General features: G+C 40.9%; 1 protein-coding gene across 14 annotated transcripts in view; it reads left to right on the top strand.

The window, feature by feature from the left end:
- Positions 1-2,601: 2,601 nt before the first annotated feature.
- Positions 2,602-21,197, top strand: part of ZNF644 (zinc finger protein 644) — a 76,111-nt gene continuing 57,515 nt past the window's right edge. For 6 of the 14 annotated variants that reach the window (XM_043552565.1, XM_043552567.1, XM_043552564.1 and 3 more), the window contains exon 1: positions 3,002-3,232. Coding sequence is in view for 2 of the 14 variants with exons in the window: in XM_043552573.1 (XP_043408508.1) it covers positions 2,602-2,669 (68 nt within the window). In the remaining 12 variants the exon portion in view is untranslated. Of the gene's footprint in view, positions 2,670-2,791; positions 2,923-2,991; positions 3,233-21,197 lie in introns of those variants that run through there. The other 8 variants (XM_037907580.2, XM_037907583.2, XM_043552569.1 and 5 more) reach the window with 5 other exon arrangements.

A 21,197-nucleotide genomic window follows, 5' to 3' on the forward strand; every position in this document is an offset into this window, starting at 1 on the left:
ACAGGACTGTCACTGTAAGCACCTCTAGGCATGAGAACCCAGATTTTTAACATGACAAGCCTACATCTCAATCATTTACTACATTGCCTTTTGATGAACTAGCTCTGACTATAAGACTAGCTTGTCTAACTCATGCTAACACAGTGGATCTTTCTAGCGGGTAGGCCACAGAGAGAGCTTTCTGGGTCTGCTATTGTACTGAGCTTGATCCTTTAGCTCAAGTGGTTGTGGCTTATTCTTTGATATTCCAAGTTCAGTCTCTGCACATGACTTAAAAATAGGCATTTCTATTGATTTAATCCTTTCTCTCTTCCCAGAGCGAGGAGTACAGTATTGCCAAACTGAAATATTTAAAAATTCTGATTCAGGGCCTGTTAAAATTAAGAGATCTAAAATCATGAGATTTACCAAATCAACCAACCAAAAAGAAACCAAACAAGATTCTGCATTCTTTTTATTTGCTTCCTTTTTTTTCCCTTGTGGTCTGGAAGGTATACTCAGATTACATTTTCAAGGTTTTTCTTTTACAAACATGAAGGCTAGTAACTTATTTTAAAAAGGATGAGATTCTCATGTAATAACTAGTGGCCAATAGCTGAGGCTTTAAGAAAAACACCAAATATCATTATACTTGTGATAAATTTTTGAGAGTTTGCAATACTGAGAACCCAAAATATTAATACCAAACATTCTAGTTTACAAATAACTGTGTAGCAGTGATAAAGTGTGTTGTGTTTTCCCTCAATAGGCTGATTTTCCTGAAGTATAACTATCTTTTCCCCAGGTGTTGCTTCTGTATATAGAGCTATAGGGGTTTGTGCTATACAGCTGAAAGTTATGGGATCATACCTGGCAACTGATCCTGGGGGTAATATGTGTGAGCAAATGTGATGACCTTCAAATAGTTGTTGACATAATTTTATATTGCAAAATAATATATTTAGAGATGAATGTGGCTGTTGTGTTAATATTTGTGTTGTATTTTTAGTGGCTGTATTTTGGTTAGTTGGAGCTGTCCCTCTAAGAATAGGGTGGAACACACATTAAAGGAAATATTTGAAGAAGATGGAGGGTAGTGTGTGTGAGATGTTTGTTACTTGTGTGGGCAGCTGGCGGAAGAGCTGTTTTGTATAAGTACACAAAACTGCCAGAATTTAGCAGAGGGCCGGGTGCCTCAGGCAACTGCAGGCCTCCAGTTTGTATTCAGCCTAACTCAGTAGAGATTAAAAGTTGTCCCCATATGAAATGAGTTTGAGTCTTAGTTCCTATTTCACAAATCCCCTTCCCCTAGCAGGTCAGGAGCTTGGTGGGCTATGGAGACTGAACTGTCTGTCCCCCTTTAAGAGGAAGTTCTGTGCAGAGCTGGGCTGAGGCAGACTGGCAGAGCTATGCTTCCCTGCTGCCACCCTGTAAATGAACACAGAGCTTAATCCACTGGGGCTACACAAGCACGAAGTAAACACAGTATTTGTTGAAGCTGGAGTTTACTTATATGCAATTTAGTTCATTCAATAATTTGCTTAAATTGTCATCCATGGACAGGCATGCTGGGGGTGCAGCAATACCGCCTGCAATAAGTGGTTATCATCATATGCAGGGTTTAGTTTTGCTCAATGGCTTTCAGCAACCCTACTATACAAATTGTTCTAATGCCACTGCCCCTGGAGCTGTACAAAACTTGGCAGCTCTCACAAAGAGCTAGGGTGACCATACTTTCCAAAGGGAAAATGGGACACAGTGCGGGGCTTTCCTGAGTGCCCTCTTCCTCTCCTGCCTCCCTCACCCCTCCCCCAAGGGATTGGCCTCAGGCACTTGCTGGACCCCTGCCCATGAGCCTGTTGCTAGTCTTGGACCCTGTCGGCCCCCTGCCTGCTGAAACTCTCCCCCCTACGTGTGGTTGGCATCTCTGCTTGCTCCCCACACTGTCCTCTGCACCCCACTTTTTTGACAAAAGTTTGCTCTTGCCAACTTCAGTTGGCAAGAGCAAATAGGACAAATACCCACTTTTGCCAATAAAAGTCAGGATGGCTGGGACAGGACTCACTAAACGGCCTACCCTGGCCAAAATGGGACATATGATCACCCAAGGAAGAGCCAAAATGAAGGACACAAAAAATCACTCAAGCAGGAAACAAACTGCTGAGGGTCTGAGCCCTGCGGGTAACTCTTGTTCCAACCTTGCTGTCTCAACCTATATGGCTGAAGGAACTAGTTTTCACCTCTATAAGTGAGAGGATGCCATGGGATGATGGAGTGCAGGTAACTCCAGCTCCCAAGGGACGCTAGCCCTGTATAAGAAGTACTCTTGAAAGGGCTGGTCAGCCTTTGGTGGAGGGTTGCCAACCCTCCAGGATTAATTAAAGATAATGTCATGTGATGAAACCTCCAGGAATTGGTCCAACCAAAATTGGTAACCCCCGCCCCAACTGCAAGCCTAGGGAGTGTGGAATTGTGTGCGTCCCACCGACACCTCAGCCAAACAGGGGCGCCTTTCGCTCGATGCCTCTGGGAGGCTGGGGCTCTACGACGCGCTAAAGCGGGAAAGTTAAACGCATGCGTGTTTCTTCACCAGAGGGCGGTGTGTGTTACTGTGGGGGGAAGATGCGCGCTGACGTCATGACGCTGAGCGTGGGACGTAACCGCGGTGTGACGCACACCCTGGCGAGCCCGTGAGTTTCCCGATATGGGTTTTTTTTCCCGGCGCTGACAGTGGGGGAGGGGAGGGTGGTTCTCTGCAGGAGGGGGCGCGCGGGGAAAGGGTGGACCGCGCGTGCGGGGGGGGACACGAGACCCGAGTGGGGGCGAACCGACTGCCCTAGCGGCTCGGGGGCGTCCCCTCCATCCTGCCGCATCAGGGAACATGGCCGCCGCCGTCGCCGAGCTGGTGCGGCAAAGGGACTCGGCCCCGGCTGCCCTCGCAGGGTAGGTGGGGAGGCGGGGAGGCGAAGCGGGGGAGGCGGCGCTGCGGCCGGGCTGAGCGGGCTCCCCCGGAGCCCCGCGCCGGCGAGCGGGTGGCTTCCGCGCTGACCCGGCCCGGCCGGACACAAAGGGCTGCGCTGAGGAGGGTTTTGTTCAGTCACATGAAGCAGCGCAGCCAGTGAGCGAGGAGCTGGGAGGGGGAGCGGGGCCGCCGCCATTGCCAGGCGCTGAGGAGCTGGGGGAGCCCGGCGTCGCCTCAGGGGCGCGGGATTGCCGGCCGGCAGAGCTGGAGGCTGGGGCGCGGGGAGGAGAGGTAAAGCCCCGATACAGCGGTGCCCGGGCCCCCGCCGGCTTGCTGCTGCTGCCCGCTGGGGCGCCCGCACGGAGACTGGGATAGGAGGATGCAGAAGTTGCAGGGCAGCCGGGGTCACTCTGGGGATGTCTGGCAGGCCCGATGTCCCTGGGTGTGGAAATCAGCGTGGTGGGCTCTGCCGGGTATGGTGCCCACCTCTCGGCACAGTAGTGGAGTGGGGCTTGCCACACACGGTGCCCAGCTGGGTGCGTGGTCATGGTGGCAGAGAATGGCGTCCCTACTTGGGTGTGGTGTTACTCTGTTCCGACATTTGTCCCGTTCGCATGAAGCTGGGAGGTCAGCAAAACGTATGTCATTGTTACTGAAGCTGGCAAGTCTGTGGCCCATTGGGGAGTCTGAGAAGTCTCTGCTATGAATATGGTGGTGTCGTCACTGTCTTCTGGGCACATGCTTTACAATATGCAGATGACTTACGAAAAGTTAGTAGTTCAGGTGTTAAAATTGTATCTGTGGGCTCAGATTCCATTTGAAGTTGAAGCCCCTTTGCCATTGTGCCACTTGTTCAAAATCCCAAAATAAGCTTTCTTTCTTTGAATGCCTTATGTGTATTTTACGTCTTTTGAAAAGGCATGCATTGTGGCTCTGGACTGTAAGCTGACAAGACATGCCATTAATAAAAACATGCCCAAATAGGTTCCCATTGGCATTGCACAAAAATAACACTTTAAGCAAAATCTCACTTGCAGTATTGAAAAGTGATACTCTGATTTTCTAGCAGTTAATTTAATTATGAAGGCTGCATCATGGAATTTAGTAGTTAGAAGCATATTAGAAACCGTATGCACCCAACCAAGGCAACCATTTTATCTTGGGTAGCTTAATGAGGACCTAAGCTACGAGAGCAACACTTGAATAGTTGTGTTTCTCAAACTCCATGATGGGATTATAACTGTATGTAGCTTTATATCAGGAATTCTACATAATATTTTTTCCATTAAAAGCAGGTTGTAAATTACGTGTTTGGTTCAAGATGTGAAATAATTTTAAACAGAAGAATCTTACTACACTAAGATGAGTACGATGCTTCAAGACTTCCACAATTTAATTTAACCCTTCTGCATAAAATTCTTCACTACCAGGATTACATGATGCAGCTGATTTTGAAGACTGCAGGAGTGGAGTGATTAGACAGAGAAAATAAATCTTGAAAAGCTGCTAACGGATCACTTAGATGCAGAGAGAATGCAGCAATTCCCTTACTGGAGAAGAGTTTAAGCAGAGTGCATGGAGGAGCAGTGCAGTGTGACAATCCTATTACACTGATTTATAATCAGAGCTGTTGTTGCAGACCTGTCAATAAGATAGCCAAGTGATGTGGTGTAGAAATATTCATGAATTATAACCAGAATTTGCAGTCAGCTTCAGAATATTAATTTATGTATTATTTCCACAGCCATCCCAGTAAAGCTTTTAAAACTGGATGTTTGTCTTGCGTCAAAAAGTGACATTCTGTTTTTCAAATAAACATGTATGAGAGAAGGGATGGAAAAATAAATTGGTCACTAATTTCACAAAAATTTTTTCTTGTAATGACAATAACTAAAGGAAAGCCAGAATACTGTGTCTGTATACTCCTTTCATACATTTTAATATAAAAACTCTGCGTTTCAGTGCTTTTCCTCTGATTTCAGTGCAACATCTTCCCCTCTCCTCCTCCTTTCCAAATTCTCTCCAGAATATGCAAGATCTATAAATCTTTAGATTCTGTAGTGCTAAATGCTATCTACAAAACAATGCAAAGTACTTGTACAGTTTTTGAGTTAGCAATGTTTTCTTGCAGTGTTATCTTGAAACCTGTCTCTGCTGTTTCCATTTAGCTGACCTGGGTAGTCAGAAGAGATGATGATGATAACTTTGAGCATCCTACATGTCTTCTCTAGCAATGTAACAGTTGACTGGAACATGTGTTAGAGTGCTAGCATCAGCAGTTGAATAAACAGGATATTGAACAGTGGTAGTAATATTTTCCATTTTGAAATAACTGCATTCTGAATTTATTTATGGATATTTCGAGAATTTAAGGGATGACTGCATTTTATCATCAAGAAGATTTGTGCATATAGCTGTATGTATAAACTGAATGTACTAATGCACATGCATTTTTGCTTCAAGTTCCTCAAAATCACCTCTAGAAAACACACACTTTGAAAAAATACTAAAGTGATGGACAGTATTAATTATACAGTTATTGACCCGTAGGTTTTTAATTTTGAGCACTGATAGGCTTACTTATAGACTTGCAAAAGCGGTTTAAGTTTAAAATTGGGGGGGGGGGAATGGGGTGGTTACATAATTCCCATTGCAGTTTCATGAAGAAATCATTTTCACAATTCGTTGGACTCAGTGAAACTACTTGGACCTCTGATTCAATAGCCAGATGGGAGTTGCTGTTGATTATGGCACAACTAGAGTATATGGACTCTGGAACTCAAACCTTTCCCCCTCCCCATTGTTAGTTTTTAAAAAAGAAAAGAATTCCTGGTCTTCAACAATAAGCACAATGAGTAGTGCTCTTAGGAGAGGGCATCTTTCTAAGATTTTTGCTGCCTGGTATCTCAAGGTAGTGTATCCAGTATTAACTTTGTGTTTTTAAAGAGCTAAATGAAATTGAATATAAGGCAGTTTGCTTTGTAGTCTACGGTAGAAATACAGTACTATTTGTTCTTTTTCAAAGGCATGAAACTTTGAAAAAGTGTAGGCTTTGTCTAAACAAGGAAGTTTTGACTGGTTTAGCTTAAATTGATTTTTTTAAAAAACTGATTTAAATTGACTCAAACCTCTGTGTGGACATTTACTTCAGTTTAAGAGCTGCTTATTTTGATTTAGCATAAATAGATTTATCAATTTAAAATCATAATAAGCTAGTTTTATACCAAAATAAGTGTTCCCATCATTTTCCACCACTTTAACTATAAATTGGTTTTCAATCACATTTTTCATTAAGCCCGTACAGTTTTCTCTTGTAGGCATGTCCTAGTTATAGAAAAGTACTTCAGGTTATTGGCCAAGTATGCAAAACTTTGGGTGGATAATTAAAATTGCACAGAAATATGATGTTTTGCATATAAGCTGTTTCTCAGATGGATGCTACTGAACTAGGTAGTCCCAAAAATAAACTTGAAAGGATGTCAAATCATATGAAGTATCCTTGGAGGAATGCCTTTTCCCCATTTAAAAAAAAAAAAAAAAAGGCACGATGGGGAGAGAGAGAGCATCCTTTTTCATTCGCTTTTTTGCTTGAACAGGCTGTTCCCCTTAAAATTCAAAACTTCTGAATGTTTTCTGTTCCATTTGTGTGTGTACTACTTGTATTATTCATAGGCCATAGAAATACGCCTCCTGTCTTTGCTATGCAAGGGCAATGACATAGTTAATATAGTTTCTTTCACCTCTTTAAAATTCCATGAATTAGACCATAACTACAGTAATACTTTCTGTGCAAGATTTGATTAGTTTCTGAGATGACAGCTGCCTGCCAGTGGTGGACTTGGAATTAGTGAGGCCCTATGCACAGCTTCATTTTCAGAGGGCCCCCCCTTGTGACCCAGCCAAGAAAACATTCTCTCATCTCCCCTGCCCCATTTTGCATTCTTTTTCTCTTCATCCTCCTCCTATATTATAAGTAATGGGAAGTAAATGAAAATAAAGTGAGGTACCTTGATTGGGACAGGGTTGGGGTGCAGGAGGGGCTGCAGGGGATGTGCTCTGGGAGGAAGTTTGGGTGCTGGGTGAGGGCTCTGGGCTGGAGCAGGGGAGGTTGGAGTGTGGGGGGAGGGGTGCAACTCTGGGAGGAAGTTTGGGTGTGGGGTGCAGGCTCTGGGCTGGGGGTTAGGGTGCAGGAGGGGGGCAGCGCTTACCTCAGGTGGCCTGGCTCCCAAAGTGACTGGCACACACACCCCTCTGGCAGCGGCTCCTAGGTGGGGGAGGCAGTGGGATCTCTGCGTGCTGCTGCCTGCAGGCACCGCCCCCACAGTTCCTATTGGCCACAGTTCCCGGACAAAGGGAGCTGTGGAGTCGGCACTCGGGGCGGGGCAGCACACAGACACCTACACCCCCAAGGGGCCGCAGGGATATGCCAGCCGCTTCCGGGAGCAAAGCAGTGCGGAGGGAGGGAGGCAGGGAGCCGCCTTAGCCCTGCTGCTGGCATGTCTCTGTGCCCCCTGTGGGGAGGGGGCAGCGGTACAGTGCGGAGCCGCCTCCCTCCTCTCTGCCAGGGGCATGCAGAGATGTGCCAACAGCCAGCCGCTTCCGGGAGGGCCATGGGGCCACCGGCCACAGCATGCAGGCAGCCTGCCTGCCTGAGCCCTGCTGCACCACCGGCCGTGACTCGGGCAGGTTGTCAGATATTTGTCCTGCATTTTGGGGGCCCTCCTGTCGTTGAGGGCCCCGTGCCTCTGCACTGTTTGTTTCATGGTAAATCCGCTCCTGCTACATGCCAAGAAAAGGCACTGATCAGTGACTTTGGATAGACTTTAATATAAGATTTCCAGATTGTTGACAGGAGTGTGTATTCTTTAGGAAGAGTAATGTTACTTGTTCAGTTTGTAGCAGTCATCCTAGATCTTGGTATTAGTAGTGTTTTGCTCAGAATTGGACAATACTCAAATGTAAATAGTTGTTCTTTGAATATTTTGATTTATATTATTATTGATTATATTTTGATTCCTTGATTTGTATAATTTGAAGTGTAAGACAAATGAGTAGTTGTGTGCACTTTGGCTGGTTAACAGTATACAGCAGCTGTTGTGATGAATAAGCACAGTTTATTATTGCCACTTAGGCTCTAGGCGGAAGAAACTGGCTTAACAGTGAGTATGCATTTTTGTTTTCTTCTACACCCAATGTTAACTAGCTTATTTAATGTTTCTTAGTGAACTTGATAATATTTAAAACTCCCTTTTAAACGAACATAAGCATGATGCTAATATTTATGGAATGGGGGTTAGTACTTTAGAAATGACTAAATTCACCAGCTCCATCTGAAAATGTTAGCTCTAAGGATTATTTATACTTTTTGATTTTGAGCAGTTTTAGCAGTTACTCATATGTAATTGACCAAATGAATGATGATATGATGTTTAGTCTTTCAGCATTTCTTGAAATTCGTACACAGTCAAGGCAATGTTAATATTAGGTTTAAATCAGTATGAGGTTCAGATTGGTTGGAAAACTGTTCCCAGAGAAAGAAAAGGAGTACTTGTGGCACCTGAGAGACTAACAAATTTATTTGAGCGTAAGCTTTCATGAGCTACAGCTCACTTCATCGGATGCATGCAGTGGAAAATACAGTGGGAAAAAATTACCCAATTGTTTTATGTTCTCTGTGTATATAAATCTCCCCACTGTATTTTCCACTGCATGCATCCGATGAAGTGAGCTGTAGCTCACGAAAGCTTATGCTCAAATAAATTTGTTAGTCTCTAAGGTGCCACGAGTACTCCTTTTCTTTTTGCGGATACAGACTAACATGGCTGCTGCTCTGAAACCTGTTCCCAGAGAGTAGTTATTAGTGGTTCACAGTCATGCTGGAAGGGAATAACAAGTGGGGTCCCGCAGGGATCAGTTCTGGTTCCAGTTCTGTTCAATATCTTCATCAGTGATTTAGATAATGGCATAGAGAGTACACTTAAAAGTTTGTGGATGATACCAAGCTGGGAGGGGTTGTCAGTGCTTTGGAGGACAGGATTATAATTCAAAATGATCTGGGCAAACTGGAGAAATGGTCTGCAGTAAATAGGATGAATTCAATAAGGACAAATGCAAAGTATCCTACTTAGGAAGGAACAAGCAGTCGCACACATACAAAATGGGAAATGACTCCCTTGGAAGGAGTACTGTGGAAAGGGATCTGGGGGTCGTAGTGGAGCACAAGCTAAATGTGAGTCAACAGTGTAACACTGTTGCAAAAAAAGAAAGCATCATTCTGGGATGTATTAGCAGGAGTGTTATAAGCAAGACATGAGAAGTAATTCTTCTGCTCTACTCCACGCTGATTAGGCCTCAACTGGAGTATTGTGTCCAGTTCTGGGCTCCACATTTCAGGAAAGATGTGGACAAATTGGAGAAAGTCCAAAGAAGAGCAACAAAAATTATTAAAGGTCTAGAAAATATGACCTATGAAGGAAGATTGAAAAAATTGGGTTTGTTTAGTCTGGAAAAGAGAAGACTAAGAAGGGCCATAACAGTTTTCAAGTATATAAAAGGTTGTCACGAGGAGGGAGAAGAATTGTTCTTTATAACCTCTGAGGAGAGGACAAGAAGCAATGGGCTTAAAATGCAGCAAGGGAGGTTTAGGTTGGACATTAGGAAAAACTTCCTAACTGTCAGGGTGGTTAAGCACTGAATTGCTTGCGGAGGTTCTGGAGTCTCCATCATTGGAAATTTTTAAGAGCAGCTTAGGCAAACACCTGTCAGGTATGGTCTGATAATACTTAGTCCTGCCATGAGTGCAGGGGACTGGACTAGATCCTTTCCAGTCCTGTGATTGCTAGAACTTCTAGTATAGTGTCTGTGTATGGATGACTACTTCCAAGGTGCCTAAAATAACTAACTAGCGACATGTCTATGACTTTGTAAAAGTTTAAATTTTCTAAAAGTGGAATTGCAATTCTTTAAATGTAGTCTTGCTGTTCAAATTTGCATCCTTACTCTGTTTTAATAAGGGAAGTAAAATGATGTAAATTGACTTTATAAACTAATATGTGCTGTCAAATTATTTTGAGGGACACTTATTTTTATAACTCATTTCAACTACCACTATTTAGTTCATTTATATGAAGCCACTATTGGATAATGTTACGGGACTTCCAAATGCAAAAGAAATCAAGCAAATAGGATATTAATCAGAAAGCCTTGTGGGAGGACGAGTTAGAATTGCTGCTTTTCAGCTGTCATACAGTCACTGATGACAGAAGTCAGGATTATCCCAGCTTTTCTGTAGGAGCACCCATTTTGTGGATCAGTAATTGGCAGTTCTACATGGTAATACCTCACTTTACAGTTCTATGGTTCACTGAACACAAAGGGCAAAACGAGGTGTAAATTCTGTAGCTTTCATTGGTTGTGTAGGTGTTTCTTAAGTAATGTCCTCTGCTGTACATTTGGATTATTAAACTTTTATACTTTCAAAATGGAAGAAAAATTAGGTATTCCTTAACAAAGCCAATCTGTATAAAATTAAAATAATTAAATTTTATGGTAAATTGTGGTAAACTGAAGAGATGATGCTTATGTTGTCCGGTGAAAAGTTTAGCTACTTTGTGTTGTCCAGCTCCTGGGAAGGGAGGATGCTGGGATTTCTACCTAGGAACTGTCCAAAGCACACTGCGCTCCTACCCAACAACTTGAGGTGCCAGGAAGGCTGGGCTGACCCTTTTGGGGCTCCATCTTTTGTGTTAAGCTTCTGAATAGAGGGTGTATGTTAAATTTTAAGTTCTGTCTGCTGTAGCTGTTGGAAGGGAATGGTAACTGACCAATCTTGTTAATTGTACTTTGTGGCATTTTAGAATGTATAGACACAGTTGTATAGACCCTTGTGTATACACAGTTCCTACAGCTGGACCTCTTTATACCACCATATCAATTAAACTTTGTCCTAATGTTACTAAGACCAGTTCTGGGCATAGTGGGAAATTTTTAGAAAATTTTCCTAATGTAGATCAGGTTTGTGTCCTCACACGAAAATGCTTCAGGTATTGTATATACATTGCCAGTACTGGTCTGAGTGCAAAAGCACAACAACAAGAGAGATATCATCTCCCCCTCTGTGCTTATGCCCTGCACCTTGGTGCATTGAATCTGTGGATGGCAGCAATGGTTATTGCAGTTTATTTCTTCCCTGTTCTATCCCACATTTGTGTGTGTACTTTGTCCTCCTGATCTTTTCTGTACTTGATTAGAGCTCTGAAAAATTGCAGAACCCAATAAGACAGATTTAGTACACTTTATAGGAACATTGCACTGAAGCTGACAAATTCTAAACTTGTTTTGAAAACTTTGTCCTGTCTTCTGTGCAGTGAAAAACAAGTCACCAGATAGATGGCATTTTTAGAAAGAGCAGTTGGCAAGAGACTGACATTGTACTCTCACCACTTTCCTGAAGTAGAAGAAAGAAAGAAGGCACTGGTGAATTAGCCCAGGTTAGTTATAAAGAATGGGTGGGTTGGAGATGGAGAATCATAGAAATATAGGGCCTGAAGGGACCTGATGAAGTCATCTCTAGTCAATCCTGCCTCAGTGTAGGGGAGTGAAGTATACTTAGACAATCCCTGAAAGGTGTTCATCTAACCTGTTCTTAGAAACCTCAAATGACAGGGATTCCACAACCTCTCTAGGTAACCTGTTGTAGTGCTTAACTATCCTTATGGTTAGGAAAAACTTTTTGATATCTATTTTGAATCTTCTTGCTGCAAACTAAGCCAATTACTTCTTGTCCTACCCTTGGTGGACCTAGAGAACAGTTTATAATAATTATTTATCTATTTGAAAGACTGTTATCATGTCCTCTCTTGAGTGTCCTCTAAAAATGCCCAGTTCTTTCAGCCTTTCCTCATGTCATATTTTCTAAACCTCTTATCATTTTTGTTGCTTTCCTCTGGATCTCCAAGTTGTTCACATCCTTCCTAAAGTGTGGTGCCCAAAAATAGGACACAGTACTGCAGCTGAGGCATCACCAGTGCTGAACAGAGCAGAACAGTTATTTCCCATGTCTTACATCTGATACTCCTCTTAATACATTCGCCTTCGTTGTCACAGCATCTCAGTGTTGACTCGTTCAAACTGTGATCCACTATAACCTGGATCCTTTTCTGCAGTGCTGCTTCCCAGCTAGTTTACTTTTTGTCTTAATTACTATAATGTCAGAGCAATTCTCCAATTTATCAAGATGATCCTGAATTCTAATCCCATCCTCTAGAGTGCTTGCAATCCCTCCCAGCTAGGTGCCATCTGAAAATTTTATAATCATACTCTCCATTCCATCATCCAAATCATTAATGAAAATATTGAATTGGTACCGGACCTAAGACAGACCCCTTAAGAAACCCCACTTGATAGGTGCTCCTAGTTTGACTGAACTATTGAAAACTAGTCAGTACGGTCTTTCAGCGAGTTATTCACCCACTTTACAGAGCTTCATCTAGACCATATTCCATAGGAATGGATATAACAGTAGTTGGGGATATTTTGTGTATTTACAAATCAAACTTAAGAACTAACTGTGTCAAAGCAGCAAGACAGTTGGTGATCGTTCCATGTTTTTCTGTGTATAATCAAATAAGACAGTGCCAGTCATCATCCTGACAGTTTTGACTGTGTAGTATCCTTTCCACAACTTTCGTCTGTCTGTTGGCTTTTTAAAATTTATTAGATAATAAATGCTTTGGGACAGGATTGTCTTCCTATATGTACAAAGCCTAGGATGTATTGGACACTATAGCAGTGTAAATACTGTGGGGTGGGATTGGCAGACTTCTCAGGGAGTTGTCTTAGCAGTAGTTCCGATGAGCCAGATCCCAGCGGGAGAAAAGAAGGAACATGATTTACATCCTAAGCAGAGTTAGCCATCCCTTCCTCCATAAAGGCCTTACATTTAAACTTTCCAGGAGGTAATATTTACCCATTGGTTTTCCTTTGATTGCCTGGTAAATTCACTGTGGGTTCTACTGCTACAGAGATGGCACAGGCAACTCGGGGAAACTTGATGGACTAGAGAGGACCTTCTGGACTGTGTCCTGGACAGACGCCAACATGTGAATTCTAGGAAGAAAATGCAGTTAAAGAAATAGCTTTCACCTACAAAATAAAAATTTGCCTTTCTTAGCACAGCTCCTCAGCTATAGTTTTCTGGAAGGTTATCACTGCTTTCCACCATTGCACTAGCAGCAATGTGCATCAACATGCACACAGAGATCTGCACAAGGGGCAGAATCAATAATGGAAACAACTTGGAAGACACCATCTGAGCTCTAGTAGAACTGAAGTGTCACAATATTTACAAAAATACCATACAGGTACTTTCATAGATTTTTAAGGCCAGAAGAGACCATTACAATCATATAATCTGTCCTCCTGTATAACATAGGCCACCAAATTTCACCCAGTAATTCCTGCTTAAAGCCCAAATCTTTGGTTTGTTTATTGTTAGATTTGTCACCTGGGCATAGTACCAAGAAGAGGTTTGTAGTCCAAATCCTGCATGGTCAGTCTCTGGAGCTTGAGTAATGGGCCTGGAGGGAGCCTTACTCAGCCCTCTGCAGCCAGAAAGAGGGGCCCTGCAGGGTGCTTTCTTTGTTGGCAGTGATCAAATTTAATTGGCCCCTAATGGACTAATAACCTACAAGTCAAAAGGGGTTGTTATCTCAGCCTGATCCTCCAAGAAGGAAAGTGGCTGCAACCTTCCATAATGAGCGTACTGTTGATTCTTTTTAGATCTGACTGATGTGGAGGAGATTGAGAAGGCTGATTCCACTTAGCTCTGCCCTAGAATTAGGAGGTTTTAAAAGTTTGAGGGTCCTGGGGGAAGCAGCGTTGAAGTTACCAATGAATCTTCCTTGAGATTAAGCCACAGTGAACTAATATGCTTTAATTTATGCATATTAACTTCACACTGTTAGTTAATTTGTCTTAACTCTTGAATATAAATAAAACTGAAATGATTATTCTAGGTATAGTCTAATATGTTCATTTCTGAGCACTTCATATTAGAAAGAAACTAGAGAGAATTTGGACAAGTGCAACAAAGTTGACCAAGAGATTAGAAGGATTGATGTGTGAAGAAGTATTAAGACACTGTATAGCTCAACTGAAGAATTGATAAACTGTTTAAACATTGTTTCAGCTAAATTGGTTTTGGCGTGGTTTAGTTGGTAAGTTCAGCTGTTAAAACCTTGTTTTAAAAATAGTTCTGGGCTCTAAAATGGTCTTTAACATTGGATGGCCAAACTGATGAAAAGTTGACCAAGTGGAACATTATTTATACATTGTACGTTAACTTGGTTTTAAGCCCAGTGTAGATAGACCTGGAAGAACTTTAAAAGTAGTCTGCCAGTGTTGTGGGCACCTCAAGTTGAGCTTTTTCAAAATGACAGTGATGGAACAAGGTTCTAGGCTAATCTAGGAGAAAATTGAAATAGCTTTGAGAGGAGCTGTTTCAAAAATGTTTCCTTGTTGCCTCAGACCAGGCTGTGTTTGAAAATTTGAGCAAACTTTTCTTTATGGTGAGGGTCTTTCCTGACCCAGCAGTTTGTTTTTTAGTATTGTTCAGGTCAGATTTTCAGAGTTTCTTCTTGCAACAAATTCAAGGAACCAGCAAATTAAATTGAAACAACATATGCTCATATCTTCATGTTTTTTCAATTCATACAGCTTCATTAGCCTTAATTCTTTTTCTTAAAGTAGATTGTGTCATCCAAGGAATCTAGTAAAGAAAAATGCTTGATGTTAAGGAACAGTTTAATTGGGAGGGTACTGAGAAATCAAAGCGGTGCTATGAAGCACAAGCATTTGTCAGTGACATTCTTTGCTCAAATTTAGCTTCCCTTGAATGTCATCTGGGGACAGCACTACTCATTCAAAGATACTTACCTCTCTTCTTTTTCTCTCTAGAGTCTTGTCCTTTATCCTCTGACACAGACACAAAGCCTGGTGGTAAACTTAAGGATGCACACCTGGGAGCAATACTAACTAATAGAGTTGAGAAAGACACTTTGATGTCAGCTTCTTTTCTAAATATTGTCAATCTTCAAGAAATTTTCAGGTGGCATACTAGTACCCTGGCTGTACCTTTGTTTATAATATTCTTAAATCAGAAAAAGATTTAAAGAAGCTGGCCTGTCCTCCTAATGTCACTTCTTTGACTTATTCAAGGAGATTTGGTTTCAGTTGGTTTTATGAATTTAGTGAAGAAGCCAGACTTATTAAGTCCCTAAACATTCCTTAAGCTTTTCTGTATTCTTCCTTCACCAGACTTATAGATAACAACTGTAGGATTTCATTGGCTCTGCAGAAGATGTTTGAGCTTAAATAAATGGGAAATGTAAAAGTATTCAGAACTATTTCTGGTTTCAGATTGACAAAGTAACCCACTCTAAAATACATTCCAGATACTGTTGGAATGTGTTTTGGAGTCTTTACATCCCTAAAGCGTTTAAACAGGAAGGATTAATTTGCCGAAGCATTCTCTGAGCATTCTGTATCAGATATGATACTTCTGGACCCTACCTAGAAACTAATACAGAAAATTCTTTCCTGGGTATCTGGCTGGTGAATCTTGCCCATATGCTCAGGGTTTAGCTGATCGCCATATCTGGGGTCAGGAAAGAATTTTCCTCCAGGGCAGATTGGAAGAGGCCCTGGAGGTTTTTCGTCTTCCTCTGTAGCATGGGGCACGGGTCACTTGCTGGAGGATTCTCTGCTCCTTGAAGTCTTTAAACCACGATTTGAGGACTTCAATAGCTCAGACATAGGTGAGAGGTTTTTCGCAGGAGTGGGTGGGTGAGGTTCTGTGGCCTGCGTTGTGCAGGAGGTCGGACTAGGTGATCATAATGGTCCCTTCTGACCTTGGTATCTATGAATCTATAATATGGAGCGCTACATTTACCCTTGAAAATCCTAACTTGCAGTGTTATAACACTAACAAACTAACAGTCAAACTTAGGGCTACAAAATTCCCAGGTGAAAATACTGAGGTGGCAACTTCAGGGCCAGCAGATGATCTAAACACATTTACAGCCATCATGTTCAGCCGTTCTGAGGCTGTTTTCCTTATCTTTGCCCTTCAGAACTTTTCTTCTTTTGCCTTCTGATCCATCATTGGGCAGTTTGCCTCTGACCCCTCCCCACCCTGTACTCCATTCCTCATCTGGATTCTGTCTGGACAAGGAGCGGTGTTTCCTCTTTTGTTGGAAAGGAGCTGTCTGCTGTTCCTATCCCGAAAGGGAAGCCATTCAGATTTTTTACTAAAAAGATGGGTGCTTTCCCTTCTTTCTGCCAGTCAGTGTGTTTGCTATATTAGTGCTCCCATGAACTCCCCTGTTTTATGGGTCCTGGTGTGTCCTGCAAGGATTGGGTTCACTTTAAGGGTACAGACTGTGGAGATTTCAGGTAATGTCTCTGCATAAATTACTTGGAACTGTCATCTGATTGGCCTTTTTAGTCAATTTTTAAAGCTTAGGTGGTCAAAAGCCTCACTGACAAAGTGAGTGTTGCCCTTTCTCTTAATCTGAGTGCTCATTTTGGTTTGTTTCAAAAGGATTCTTGGTTCTGGTCCATTTGGCACAGGTTACATAAGCTATATACTGATAGGACAAGGTACTCTCACCAGACAGTGGAATATTTTCTACCTAAATAATTCTTCATCTGGAATCACTTTCCCTCCAGTTAAAAACCTGGCATTGCGGTCTGTATTCTGAAGTTAATTGGGTTATTCTGGGAACAGCTAAAATGAAGTGCAAAATATATGATTTTCCCCATCTGTTCTGGATTTTCGTCAATCTTAGCTAAAGCAGAGTTGAAACATTCTTCTAGCAGAGTTCTTTTGGAGTCTGTTGCTATCTCCCCTTAATCCAATAGGTGACAAGCTTCTCTTCGCTTAGCCACTAATCCCCCCCCCCCCCCCCTTGCCTTCTGGTAATATACCTTAGCCAGAAACATGTGGAAGTTTGTCTCTTGTCTATCCTATCTCAGTGATAAGAAAAGGAGTACTTGTGGCACCTTAGAGACTAACCAATTACTCCACAAGTACTCCTTTTCTTTTTGCGAATACAGACTAACACGGCTGTTACTCTGAAACCTATTTCAGTGATGTTTTTCTTTGAAACATCCTGTGTAAATTTCACATAATGGGATATTATCATGCATAAATTGGAAGAGGGATATCAATTTCCTCACCAAAACCTAGCTAATATATAAATATCTGTAACTTGGAAAAGTGCAGCTGTATACACAGGAAGGAAAAAATATTAGAAACAAATACTTGATAGTGGGAAGAAACCTGGGAAGCAGTAATTCTGAAAGAGACCTATAGGTAGTGGAAAGCAAGCTGGACAGCATGAGCTTGCAGTGTAAGCTGGCAGCTCGCACAATCATACCTGGAATATTATGTTAATTTGACATCCAGAACTAAACATAATCATACTGGCGAGGTTGAGAGAGTTAATTTGTTGTTCATCATTATCATGTGGCTGGAGGGATTAATTTGAATAAAAATTAAAGGAGCTAAATATTTATAGCTTGTCTAAGTGATGACTAAGTAAAAGGGGATTTGAAGGGAACAGTGCCTACAAGTACTTGAAAGGTGTAAACAGTAAAGAGGGAGAAGAATTAATTAGCCTGCGATCTTCCAATGAACTCTCCCCAGAAAGACCTCTTCCCCACGTGGAGCACACTAACGTCAAAGAGACACTATGGGCAGAGGGATCTGCCTCTGTGAAGCTCACTGCAGGAGTGAGAAACTTTCACTATTATGTAGTAGTGTGCAATATAACTATGAATTAGGAGGAAATTAAGAGAATGAGAAAATCTACCTGATGGTGAAATGTATAGGCAGTAGAATAAATTTCCAAAGGAAGTGGTAAAAGCTCCTTTTTTCAGCTCTTCTAAAACTATTCTGGACAAAACACTAGAAAATGTACTATATAAAACAATCCTTTATTTACAAGGAGGTGGACAAAATGATCTAGTTTAAGGGTTCCCAAATGTTTACAGAAGGTCCACATTTTAATAGAACAATTGTCTCATGGATCATCTATTTACAGTCTCACATAGTGAGTACAGCAATGACTTATATCGGAAAGTAGTAGTAGGAACGTCTTAAATATGTCTTTAGTTTATCTTGATGCAAGTTAGTGGATCCAGGATCTTGTGACCAGTCACTTCTCTGTGTCTTTCTATGGTCTCTTGCATGTCTAAGTTCTATCATACTTCATCCTGTTTGTTATTCCTTGTTAATGACTAGGTCAGAAGCTTGAATCTGAGTTCTTGTCTTTATTTGACCTTTTTTAGACAATGAGACAATCTTTTTAGACAATGAGACAATATAGTCACGTAGGTAGTCTTTACATAGGAAAGTTGCATTGGTTTAACATAAATTGTTTTTTAAACCAATATAGTTAAACTAGTACAAATTTTGTTCAGATGATATTGTACTGGTTTATGTGCAGATTTTGTACAGATATAATTATTTTGGTTAGGGATTTAATTTTATACCAGTAATAACCCTTAGTGTGGATGCAGTTATATTGATATAAAGATGCCTTATATTGGGAAAGCTTATTCCCCTTCCCATATGGAAATAAGCTATAACAGCATAAGCTTTTTTATTCCGCTGTAAATGCATCTATAATGGCATGGGATTGTACTGTTTAACTGTATCAGTATCCTTAGTGGTATAACTTCTGTGTGCAGACAAGACTTTATTTTAATTTGAGTGGCTTATTTCAGTTGAAGTTAAACTGAAACAAGTGTCCATACAGGCTACGGCACTGGTTTAACTGTACCTTGGGATATACTGGTATAACTTTATTGTGTAGAGGAGGCTTTACAAGTAAATAACATAGTCTTCATTGAGTTGGAGTGCTTGGCTGGCAGAATTATTTGTAAGTGAAACAGAGGACACAGTATTATATTGAAAAGTCAGAAAAGCACCTTGAGATGAGCAAGACTGACATGCATAGCACACACTGAAAAAGTGGTGAAGAAAGCTTGTTTTTGAAACTTCACTAGAAACCAAGTTGAACTTTGAAGGTAAGACTAGGGTAAAATATAGAACTTAAACCTGTGTAAAAGAAAGCTACTAAGGATGTTTAATTAAATGTTTATTGCACTTGTTTTTAAGTGTGTGTTTTACGTAACTTTGATCAAATAAGACCAACTGATCCTTTTGATTTACTGTTCTTCACCTTTTTTTTTTTTTTTTGCTGGGGGCTAACATCTTTATTTCAAAAATTACCTGCAAAAGGGGAAAAAAAAATGGGCTTGTACCTTTTTTACCACTTTGTGATATATAAAAAAGATATGAATGTATTTTTATTCAATATTAACATCAGGATTCGAAACTGAGACACCTGGGGGACTTGTGAAATAATATTGCAAGAACCAATGGTGAAAGTTGAGCAGCTGAGAGGAGAGAAAGGGATTTTGACTTGCTTAATAACTCAATACCTGTTTCACCTCAGTGACTAACCTTTTGGATAAAAGATGTCTGTTTAAACATTTAACACTTGCACTCTTTCAGTTAAGATGATGGAGCTCTCAACATATTCTGACCATCTCCTCCTGTAAAAACTAGGGAAGACTAGATATAAGTTATAAAGGAGCAGAATTTTTACAAGTCCATTTTAAAAAAAATTTTTTTGCAGGCTATCTTTAAAACTGTTGATAGACAGTGATTGAATCCTATACAGAGATCTTTGCTCTCTGTATTTGGACAAAATAAGTTGTAATAATACTTTCCTCGGTGAAGAATGATCTGATAGTTGATTCTTGAAATTATGCATTATATGTTGGAATTCTGGAACGTTCTTTACAGTAACAAGCTATGTAACTTGTAGAGGTAGTAAAACTGAATTTGTACTAGTTTTTGCAGGAGGTAGTTTCTGTAAAGGAAATGAGTGAAAATTGAAGTCTTGTCTAGAAGGGGACACTCAGGAAAGTTAATCCAAATTGACTGACGGTGTGAATTATATTAATCTTGTATTCAAGTTTGTTAGGTCACATTTTTCTATTCAATTTGTAAAGTCTGTAGAATTTTAAAATAACATTGAAACCAACATTTTCACATGCACAGCTAATACACTTTAAAAATCCTTAAAGGATAAGATGGTGAAAAACTGACAATAGACTTCATCTTTCTAAATCACCATATTGAGAAGTCAAGTCTGCATGAGTTAGATATGGAGTCTTAGGCTACACTACAGCCTATGTTGGCAAAACTTAATGTTGCTCAGGGGTGTGAATATTCCACCTCCATGAGCGACATACATTAGATCAGCATAAGTGCTTGAGTGAGCTGCTCTCATCGACAGAGTTTATACTGCTAGTGGAGGTGGGGTTTTTTATGCTGATGGAGAGCTCTCTCCCATCGGCATAGAGCGTCTTCACCAGATGAGCTGTACCAGTACAGCTGTACCGCTGCAGTGCTGTACGTATAGACGTCGCCATAGTTGCAGATTTTAATTTCCTGCCCCTTATTCAGAAATTTTCTATAAAATGTAAAATGAGAGACAAAGATTACATGTATTTTTGTAATTAAAACACATTTATCTTGCTGAAGATGCCATTATGTTCTCTTAAGTGAATGGTTACTTAAGCCTTACTATTTCTTCTTCTTCAGTCTCTGTCAGTTGTCTCCTTTGTAGTAGTGTACAGTGATTACTAAACTGCAATAGCTTCCATCTCAGTCATTTGCAATCTACTATGCCCAGTTCTGTGGACACTACTTTGGATTAGTGTGGATGTATTTTATCTAATAATCACTTCTTACTATAGTGGTGCTGTGATGCACATATATAAATTGGTGGCTAAAAATCTTTCCTAATAAAAACAAGTGCAATAAACATTTAATTAAACATCCTTAGTAGCTTTCTTTTCCCTGCCTTTGCTGTCCTTCCGATACTCTGATATTCGGGAAACAGTGGTGCAGTTATATAAGAACCTAAACAGATGGAAAGATAACTCACAGTTTACATTATAGTAGTACTCAATTCTGTTTATGTTGTAGCAATGCCTTTGACTTGAAATTTCAGCTCTATCTAGTTCACATTTTCAATAGGCTTCTTTTTTTTCCCTGTATTTTTGTAGACCATAGATTTAAAATATCCATCATACTGCTCTAATTGTCTACCAGTTTTGACTGATATGATGCAAACTAGTCCACAAAATGTAGTAATTTTAGACTTTTATTGACCCA

This window comes from Chelonia mydas, chromosome 8, assembly GCF_015237465.2.
Source record: "Chelonia mydas isolate rCheMyd1 chromosome 8, rCheMyd1.pri.v2, whole genome shotgun sequence".
Taxonomy (NCBI): Eukaryota; Metazoa; Chordata; order Testudines; family Cheloniidae; genus Chelonia; species Chelonia mydas.